Genomic DNA, 10,545 nt, shown 5'->3' with positions numbered 1-10,545 from the left:
CGGGGGGGGGGAAGGTGGCGGCGCAGCACCAACAGCATCTCCAGGGCACGGCAGGACCGAGTACCTGGAGTACCTGCAAAAGCAACATCTCTGTTCAATACAGCCTCCTTCAATGGACCTTTCTATAGCACAGTTTTATTACCACAACCTCATAGCAATTACTATAACAGTATAAGAAGACCCCTGCATCCCTTTTGTGAGAAATATCTCTAATTAAAATAAAGTGAAACAAAGAACTTTATTAACAGGGCACTGGGTGCACCGAACTCATGACCCGGTTCGAGCACACCCGAATGGAAGGGACGAACCCTTTTAAGACACTTCGATTAGCATAACTACTCCCTTGCTCCTCCCATGTCAACCCTTACTCTTTTCTTCCTTAAAAGGCGATCTTTGCCTTCTGGAGCAGTCCATTGGTTGTCCTCATCCACCTCTCAGGTTGTTTCCCTACCCCCAGCCGCATGGATCCCTGGCAGTGAGCCCAGGCTGGTCTCACCACCTTACATTCTTCCCAGTTCACCTTCGCACTGTAACAATAAGCAAAAAGAACAGTAACAGTAAGTAGACAGAACTATAAGCAACAGTAGGCAACAATGAGCAGCAATAGGCAACCCCAAGCAGAACTGTATGTAGCAGCAGGTAGGCAGCAGCAACAAGCAACTTCAAGCAGAACCACAAGCAGTCCACCAGTCCTCGATCACAAATTGTCTCCCTAGTCCTTCAAACAAAATGACCTCCAGGTATCTCAACACGAGGTAACCATGGAAATCCCTGCTTGTAATAAAACCACCTTATTTATTTCCCACCTGTGATATATAAATAATTGTGATTCATGAAACAAATGGGTGATTACATCAAAATAAACGGATTGTAAAACTTAATTACACCCCCATAAAGAAATAAAACAGACCCTTACAAGGTCAAGAGACCTAAAACCTCCTTACTATCCTAAGAATAAAATATAGTAGAACTTTAAATCTTTAGGCGCCCGTTCGTCCAAGAATGCATGAATTATGACTGGTTGTAGAGATAACCCTTTTAGCTTTAGTTGTAAGAAAACCCATATATTAAATACTTAGTAAAAACCTGTAGAATGTATATGTATATGATATAATTAATATGCATGAATTATGACTGGTTGTAGAGATAACCCTTTTAGCTTTAGCTGTAAGAAAACCCATATATTAAATACTTAACAAAACCCTATAGAATGCATATGTATATGATATAATTAATATGCATGAAGTAGTTAAGATAAATACTAAATGTACCCTGTAGTAGGGGTGTGCAGATTTGGGAAACTGGTCCCATTTCTGTCACCCAACCAGTTGCTTGTTTTTACCATATAATAAACTATTATTCGAAACTTATAGAAACTCAAGACTTTGTTTATCACACACACCTTTCACAATCAACCATTCTTTACCCCGTATCTTGACAATCTATTGTCGAGAGACCACATAACACATTAAGAAAAATATTACAGAAAAAAAAAGGGCAGGGAGAGGATATGGGTCTTCTCTATATGTGTAAACCTACATTAACTCTTCTTCAAAACAGGAACAATCACCAGAAACAACAATTGATGAAACTGAACCAGAAGAAACACACAGTCAATAACTACTGCCAATTCATACTTATGGTTAAAAAGCAGAACAGAATAAATATGCAGAACATGAGAGAATGAAACACATGAAAGGTGACCGTCTATTTGAATGGAAAAGTGTGTGTGTGAGAATTCAACTACAGTTGATATCAACAATATCACCTCAAATACCACAGCAATTGTCCTCAAATAGCAGTTAAGTACAATATCCATACCCTAACACATTTCCCCTTAAAATAAGCTGATGTTTTCACCCAGTTACACAAATACCCTCAGATAAAAAGTCTTACGTAAACCATATTTATAAACCCTAAATAATTGAAGGTTGCATAGTTAATAAAGTTATGAAGGTTACACAGTTAATAAGGTTACACAGTTAATAAAGTTAATATGTAGCATGACCATTTTTAATAAAGACCTTACCGCATTACGCCCTGGTTTATATAGATGGTTAAGATAAGTTTGTCCACGCCGGGTGGGCCCCGGGCCGGCAGGGTAGACCTAAGGAGTCTTTCTGCTGTGCCTTTTGCAATCAAATATGCCTATCTCGTATTGGCCTCATTAACCACCAGCGTGCTTGTAACAAATGTGGATAGAGCCTTCCTAAATCTTCGTTCGCGAAGCCTAGCCATGAAAAGATAAGTTTGTTTATGTTAAGAAATGTTTAAGAAAAAAGTTTAAAAATTGTTCTGTAATTCATTGTAATTATAATAAGGAAAGGGGAAATGTAGCAGTTTATATTACAGGAAGAATGCCAAATGGCATTCTGGGACTTGTAGTCCTTCAGTACTCTGTTGCACATACTCAATGGAGTGCTCGAATGTGATTGAGAACATCACATGTTATGACATATCACGGTTTGAATTGTCTATATAAGCTCTTGTTCTTAATAAATTTGATTCCATTGCCTGCACCAGGGATGACGGGGTCTATGAACACAAATGCTACAGATGCAATGGACTGTGAAAGGCTACCCTGAGAGAAATGGGTAGTGGGACCTTCCAACATTGAGATGCACATTTAGCAAAAGCCCCCTTGTTGCAGAATGATTCAAATTTAGTAGTAGAATGGCTAAGGCTTAGTAGGAGAGTAGGCCTAGAGAGCAGCACTCCAAAGTAGTAGGTTAGCAGCCTTGTTCGTGAGAATGGAATGTACTGAAGAGGTAGGAACAATAATCAAAAGATTTAGCCAAGCATGTATATAACGATTTGTTACCTTAGATACAGTAAGGGTCTGCTGAACGGTTTCTATGGGGTTTCTATGGAGTAGGACAACTTAAACAGATTTATGATTAAAAGTAGATGATTACCAATTGTTATCAGTATGAAATATGAGTTTGTGTTTGTAACTAAGTGTAACTGCTTACAAGTAAGAACTGCACGTAGACATGTTTGTGTAAAGGTATAAAAACTGAACTGAAAATGAGGGTCTTCGGAATCCTGACTTGGGACGCTAGTCCTCAGGTTCCCGGGCCCCGAATAAAGCACCCATAAACCGGCACTCTGTTGGTTTGTGTTTTCGTTACGGGCAACAGTTTTCTGGCGACCCAGGTGGCACTCCGGGGGTAGCTGGGGCGGCTCACGAGCTGATCCACTCCATGCCGGCAACCAGGTGATTTCTGGGGAGACATCGACCCGTGCCCGACCCCGCGCCCGCCGGACAACCATCCAGGTAAGCTCGCAGGTGCTTTATTCTTTTAGGTTTGTTGGTTGGGAGCCTGCCCATAAGACGGGACCGTGAGTTTACCCGCTGGGTTGGGCAAAGGTTTTATTGGGAAGCCTAGGCGCTGGTCGTAAGACGGGGCGAAAGCCGCGCTGAACCAGCACTTGTCACTCATAGCGAGACTTGACAAGTTGGTATAGGAAGGTATTGGTTTATACTGTTCGTATCGAACTGTTTACTATTTGTATTGTACTGTTTGCTGTTCGTATTGTACTGTTTATTGTGTGACTGTACAGTGTGTGTGACTATGATGCCTTTTAAAACCTTTAGGGCACTATCTTGTGCAGAAAATGATATCCCTAGCGATTCTCCGCTTGGTTGCTTGTTAAAACATTGGAAGGAAGGAAATTTCGGACAAGAGTTAAGTAAGAGACAATTGATTGATTATTGTAATAATGTATGGCCTCAATATGAGACAGAAGGAATGCAGTGGCCTAGGAATGGTACATTAACCTCGGAAATTATAACCCCCTTGATGCAATATTTACGAGAGAATGAGATGTGGGATGAAATACCGTATTTAGATTTGTTTTATTATTTGAAACATAAGACTGGATGGCAAAAGGAATGTGGTATGTTGGTGTTGAAAGAACTGGATGATAAATGTATAGGATGTCAAGAGCGGAAAATACGGTTTTCAGAACCAGAGGAAGATGTGTCTTTGTTAGTCTCCCCCAGCATAACTCCAAGTGCGCCCCCGGGAGATAGTTTCTCTTCACGTGGGAGGGCACGATCACCCACCGTGCCCCCACTAGAATCGTCCTCGGATGAGGAGGAAGAGAGAGAGCGAGAATGTGGTTTTGATAGAACTCCGCTAGCAGAACGGACTCGGAGGGGGCGAAAAGAAAGGGGAAGGAGTAGAGAAAAGAGACGGGGAGGGGGAAGGGAGACAGACGTTTCGCCCTCACCCCCTAGATTGATGGCCCCTTTGCGGGAAGCAGTTGGAGCAGACAGGAGGAAAGTTATGGTGAAAGTTCCATTTTCACCTAATGACTTATTAATCTGGAAACAATCAGCTGGGACATATCGAGAAAATCCGGAGCGGGTAGCTCGTATTATAAAAATGGTTATAAAAACTCAAAATCCGGACTGGAATGATTTACAGGTATTGTTAGATACAATTCTGGATTCAACAGAGAAGGAAATGGTATTCAGGGTGATGGTGGAAAAAGCGAAAGAAAGAATTCGAACTTTGCCACGGGCAGCACGGGGAACAGTAAATGATTTTGTACCGCGAGAAGATCCTGAGTGGGATCCGAATGTGTCTGGAGATTATAAAAAGTTAAGAATTTACCAGGAATTATTGGTAGAAGGAGTACGATGTGGGATACCAAAAACACTAAACTGGTCAAAGTTATACTCAGTAAGACAGGATAAAGGGGAATCTCCTTCAGCCTTCTTAGAGAGGTTAAAAGAGACAGCACGGAAATATACAAATTTAGATGTTGAAGATGAATCAGGAAAATTGCAATTAGCGTTGATTTTTATGGGACAATCACAGGAAGACATTAGGAAAAAGCTTCAGAAGTTAGAAGGTGGGGAGACAAGAGATTTGGAAAAATTATTAGAAGTAGCCTGGAAAGTGTACAACAATAGAGAAAAGGAATCTACTAAGAGGCAGCAAGCAAGCTTATTGGCACTTCTGCAAGCTCCAGGAGGGAATAATGGGGCCAGTAGCCATAGAGGACGGGGTCGTGGTAATAGAGGAAGGGGAGGAATGGGTAGAGGATTTAACAAACAATCGGGATTCGGAAATCAATGTGGGGGAGGACGTGGTAAGATAGGTCCAAATCAATGTGCTCTTTGTAAAGGACAAGGACATTGGAAAAATGAATGCCCACTGAATGCTGGAAATGGAATGAATCCGTGGAGCCCCCAGAGCTTTGCAAATTCGCAAAACCCTGTTAATGTGGGCACGCCACAAGGTGTCGCTCAAGCGTTTATGTTAGGGAATTACCAGAATCAAAGCTGACTAGATCGGGATTTAACAGTTGTTTTAGAAGTAGAGGGAGAGCCGACAGAATTTAGAATAGATACTGGAGCTAGTTTCTCGGCAATGAATAAATTGATGGGGCCATTAAGTGATTCAACTGCATGGGTGGTAGGAGTTTCAGGACAAATAGAGGAAAAGACGTTTCTAAGACCCCTAGATATCAAATTTAGAGGAAAAGAATTAGATCATCAATTTTTGTACATGCCCAATAGTCCTGAATGTTTACTAGGAAGAGATCTGCTCTCAGCCTTGCAAGCTAAAATTATATTTGAAAAAGGAAGGGTCAAGATAGAAATTCCGGAAGAGAACTTAGCAAAAATTTTTGTTGTAAAAGAGGTAGAAAAGGAAGAGATACCGCAGGAAATAGAACAGGTTGTAGTGCCCTGGGTATGGGAAACAGGGGTCCCTGGAAAATCCAAAGCTGCTACTCCAGTTAGAATAGAATTAAAAGAAGGAGCACAACCTGTTAGAGTGCGACAATACCCAATTAGTTTAGAAGCTAGGAAAGGAATAGCCCCAATGATCTCACAGTTTCTAGTTTTAGGGATATTAAAAGAATGTGAGTCAGAGTTTAATACTCCCATTTTTCTAGTAAGAAAGCCTAATGGTAAGTATAGGTTAGTACAAGACTTGAGAGCAGTAAACCTCATTACAAAAGATATCCACCCAGTAGTAGCAAATCCCTATACTTTGTTAACGTCTGTTTCTGAGAGATTTCAGTGGTTTACAGTGATTGACTTGAAAGATGCCTTCTTCTGCATACCACTGGCACCAGAAAGTTGGAAGATTTTTGCCTTTGAGTGGGAAAACCCAGAGACTGGACGAAAGCGACAGCTTACTTGGACTCGATTACCACAAGGATTCAAATGTTCACCTACAATATTCGGTAATCAGTTAGCAAAAGAACTTGAAGAATGGAAGACTACTCAGGTAAAGGAATCTCCTTTTTCATATATAATACTTCAGTATGTTGATGACATCTTCCTGGGAACTACAGAACAGGGACTCTGTCGTCAGTTAACCATTAAACTGTTAAACATGCTGGGGCAAGCAGGCTACCGGGTTTCAAAAGAAAAGGCTCAACTAGTAAAACAGAAAGTTATTTATCTGGGATGTGAAATTTCTCAAGGAGTTCGGCGTTTGGGTGCAAATCGTATACAAGCAATATGTGCTATCCCAGTACCCCGAAATAATCAAGAATTAAGATCTTTTCTAGGAATGGTCGGATGGTGCAGGCTGTGGATTCCCAACTTTGGGCTGACTGCCAGACCATTATATGAAGCAGTAAAAGAGCCCAAGCTGACCTGGGGGACGAAGCAGGAGAAAGCATTCCAGGAACTGAAAAGAGCCCTCCAGGAAGCACCTGCCCTGGGACTACCAGACCTAACCAAAGAATTCCAGCTTTATGTCTGCGAGAGACAACGAACAGCTTTAGGAGTACTCACTCAGCGGTTGGGATCCTGGAAGAGACCGGTGGGGTATTTCTCCAAACAGCTGGACGCAGTAAGTGGGGGATGGCCGGGGTGCCTCAGAGCCGTGGCAGCGACGGTTATTCTAATTCAAGAAGCACGAAAATTGACTCTGGGGAAACACATGGTGGTGTACGTGCCCCACATGGTCATAACAGTTTTGGAACAAAAAGGGGGGCATTGGCTCTCCTCTAGCCGTATGTTACAATATCAGGCTCTGTTAAGAGAGTAAGATGATGTTGAACTGAAAATCACTAACCATCTCAACCCAGCAGAATTCCTTAGGTCTACAAAGGAAGAAGGTGTCCTGGAGCACGACTGTGTAGAAACCATTGAACAGGTCTACGCGAGTAGAAAAGACCTGAAGGATGAACCACTGACAGATCCTGACTGGGAGTTGTACACTGACGGATCTAGCTTTGTGGAAAATGGCACCAGGTATGCTGGGTATGCAGTGGTCACTCTACAACAAGTGATAGAAGCAAATGCACTACCCCCAGGTACGTCTGCACAAAAGGCCGAAATTTGGGCATTGGTGAGAGCTTTAATACTAAGTCAAGGAAGGAGAGTTAATATATGGACTGACTCCAAATATGCCTTTGGAGTAGTTCATGTTCACGGAGCACTCTGGAAAGAGAGAGGACTTCTTACTTCTCAAGGGACATCAATTAAACATCGAGAAGAAATTTTACAGTTGCTAGAGGCAATACACAAGCCTTCGGCAGTGGCAATAATGCATGTCAGAGGACATCAAACTGATCCCGGACGAGAATTTCAAGGTAATCGACAGGCTGACCAAGCGGCTAAACAAGCCGCCAGAGAGGTATGGACTCAGATGGCTCTTTTACCCGTTCGGAATAATCCAGCAATAGCATATATGGAAGAAAAACCATATTATTGACAAGAAGATGAGAAATTAGCTCAAATAACAAAAGCAAGGAAAAATATTAAAGGGTGGTACATTACTCCCATAGGACAAGTAATCTTACCTGTTAGAATAATGAAAGCAGTACTCGAGATGGAACATAACAAGTGCCACTGGGGTGCAGAAGCAATGGTAAAATTTCTGAAAAATGAGGTTCTCTCAAACCAGATGTTAACATTAGCAAAAAGGGTAAATGCAATGTGTCCCATGTGTATTAAAAATAACCCAGTGGTCAGAAAACAGGTACAAATGGGAAAATTACAGATAGGACAGTTACCAGGAGATTATTGGCAAATAGATTTTTCTGAGTTGCCTAAGGCCCAATCCTATAAGTATTTGTTAGTATATGTTTGTACCTTTTCAGGATGGCCAGAAGCCTTTCCATGCAGGACTAATCAAGCAAAGGAAGTAGTTAAGACTCTTCTGAGAGAAATTATTCCGAGATTTGGGGTACCTCTAGGGTTATCATCTGATCGAGGGCCACACTTTACCGCAGGGATAGTGCAAGAAATATCTGCTATATTAGGAATAACATGGAATCTCCATACACCATGGAGACCGCAATCTAGTGGACAAGTAGAGAGGATGAATCAGACATTGAAGGGTCAATTAAAGAAAATTTGTCAAGAAGCAAAAATCCCGTGGCCCCAAGCGCTACCTCTTGCCTTGCTGAGAATCAGGATTAAACCCAGGGAGAGAATAGGAGTAAGTCCATACGAAATATTGTATGGCAAGCCCTATCATGCAGCTACCTATCAAGGGGATCCTCATGTGGTGGGGGATCAAGCAGTGTTTAACTATGTGTTATCCTTAAATAAAACTCTCACAGCCCTCAGAGGAGCGCTGCAGTGGAATCGACCTCTGCCCCTGGAGAATCCGGTTCATGACATTTCTCCAGGAGACCAAGTCTATGTGAAAAACTGGTCGGTGGAACCGTTAAAGGAAACATGGGACGGTCCTCGCCAGGTGATAATGACCACTTACACGGCGGTGAAGGTCGAGGGAATCGACAATTGGATCCATTACACCCGAATCAAGAAGGTTCCAGTCTCGTGGTCGGTAGAACCTCTCTCACCTACAAGGATGGTATTTCGAGCCAACCATTGAGGATCGTAGTATTCCTGGGGTTGATGAGTTTAGCAGAGACCACCGTGAGAATTGAGACCCCAGATCCTTATTTATTTGTACCAGAGTACACTGATGTGAATTTAACCTGTCTGTTTTCTGATGACCAGGGAGCTGAATTAAGAGATGTCAAAGTCAAATGGAGATGGAGAGATCAAGATCGAGCCATGACAGAAGGAGTGACGACAGTTTGGGACGCGACACAACAAAAAGGTTATACCGTCCTGCAGGTACCCAAAGTGTCTAAAGCTATGGAAGGAACATATATGTGTGTAGTTTGGATTTGGGAAAGTTTTGATTATGAACATATAGAAATACGGACAATAAACACGACCCAGAAAACGGTGACCAAAGTGCGAGTTATGCCCACTAGGAAACAATTTGACATGTGGGATGGTCCTCCCTTAAAAATCAATTGTGCCTTCCAATTTGATAATTGTCAGAAATCAGTTAAAGTAAAGTGGTGGAAATTGAATATGACAAATCAATCTTGGGAATCACAAAATCAAGGAGTTAGCTGGTGGTCTAATAGTAAGGAAGGTAAAGGGTGGTTGAATATTTCTGATCCCAGAGTAGGAAAAACAGAGGGTACATTTCTTTGTGTGGTCTCATGTGGAAAAGAAAAAGATTACGGGATAAGGACAGCAGTGGCTGTACCACATCAAGGAGTAAGAGTTAGACCAGAATACAGTGTTTACCCGGCCCAGGAAGGAAGCGATCTGACTTTAAGTTGCAAAATTTCAGAAGGACAGTATTCTGAATACGGGTGGTGGTTTAAAGGACAGAACTTGAAAGTCGGGAAGAGACATCAGATTGAAAAGAGGGCAGATGCAATAGTTTTAAAAATCAAAGAAATACGAAGAGGAGAAGATGAGGGCCAATATACTTGCTGGATAAATAGAGATGACTGGTGGGATACTGGAATTACTGTCGTCCACATAAAGACTGAAAGAACAACCCGGCAAGTAAGTAACCTGCAGATTCCAGATCGAGAAGTAGAACAAGAAAACCTAGTCGTAGGCCTAATTCGTGATTTTGGGAAAGTACAGAATGTCACAAAAATCACTGCATGTCTCCCTATGCCTTATGCTGCAGGAGACCCAATCCCATGGGGAATAATTCCAGTGCCAGAAATTCCTAAAGTGTTTAAGAATACTACATGGAATTGCAGATTTGTAACCAAAACATGGAATGAAATGACAGATGCATGTTTATTAAAAGACAAAATGACCAAAAAACAATGTGAACAGATGCCCGGATTTTTCCGATGGGTAGTAGTTGGGACATGGGTAACAGGCGAAGACATTGGCCAATTAAAGGGATCTTGTTTAGTTACAGATTTGGTAACATACCCCTGTTCTAAAGTTCCAGTTCAAATAAAACGAGAAAAACAAGAAGAAGTATGTCAAAATATTACTAGCTCTACAACTATGGAGGAGTGGCAAACGATTTGGGGACCCAGCCTACTAGAGACTTATAGTTATATTGGAAAAGTACACTGGTGTATTCACTGGAAAGGGAAAAAGAATCAAACTTATTCTGCAGGTAATAGAGGAAATCATAATTGGAGGACAGAAACACGTACAAAGGAGAATTGGAATTGTATTCGAATATACACATGCGATACCCCAGACGATGAAATAGACTTGATACCAGTCAAAACACTCTTGCAGTTAGGATGTGAATGTCGAGGATATAATCATAC

General features: G+C 41.8%; 1 protein-coding gene across 1 annotated transcript; it reads left to right on the top strand.

Moving 5' to 3' along the window:
- Positions 1-4,992: 4,992 nt before the first annotated feature.
- On the top strand, positions 4,993-8,822 carry LOC116779980. Its single transcript, XM_032674482.1, has 3 exons — positions 4,993-5,103; positions 7,086-7,613; positions 8,682-8,822. The coding sequence occupies exons 1-3, from the start codon at positions 4,993-4,995 to the stop codon at positions 8,820-8,822; spliced, it is 780 nt and encodes a 259-aa protein (XP_032530373.1).
- The last annotated feature ends 1,723 nt before the right edge of the window (positions 8,823-10,545 follow it).

This window comes from Chiroxiphia lanceolata, chromosome W, assembly GCF_009829145.1.
Source record: "Chiroxiphia lanceolata isolate bChiLan1 chromosome W, bChiLan1.pri, whole genome shotgun sequence".
NCBI lineage: Eukaryota > Metazoa > Chordata > Aves > Passeriformes > Pipridae > Chiroxiphia > Chiroxiphia lanceolata.
Note: the sequence above shows the minus strand (reverse complement) of the source record. Positions and strands in the feature narration are given on the sequence as shown.

Bases quoted from the DNA above. Each gene is read 5' to 3' on its own strand.
- LOC116779980 (XM_032674482.1), top strand. From the start codon at position 4,993: ATGGGGCCAGTAGCCATAGAGGACGGGGTCGTGGTAATAGAGGAAGGG. The intron at 5,104-7,085 runs GTAAGATAGGTC...AGGTCTACAAAG, and splicing joins TCAATGTGGGGGAGGACGTG to GAAGAAGGTGTCCTGGAGCA. The intron at 7,614-8,681 runs GTATGGACTCAG...GGTCCTCGCCAG, and splicing joins CTAAACAAGCCGCCAGAGAG to GTGATAATGACCACTTACAC.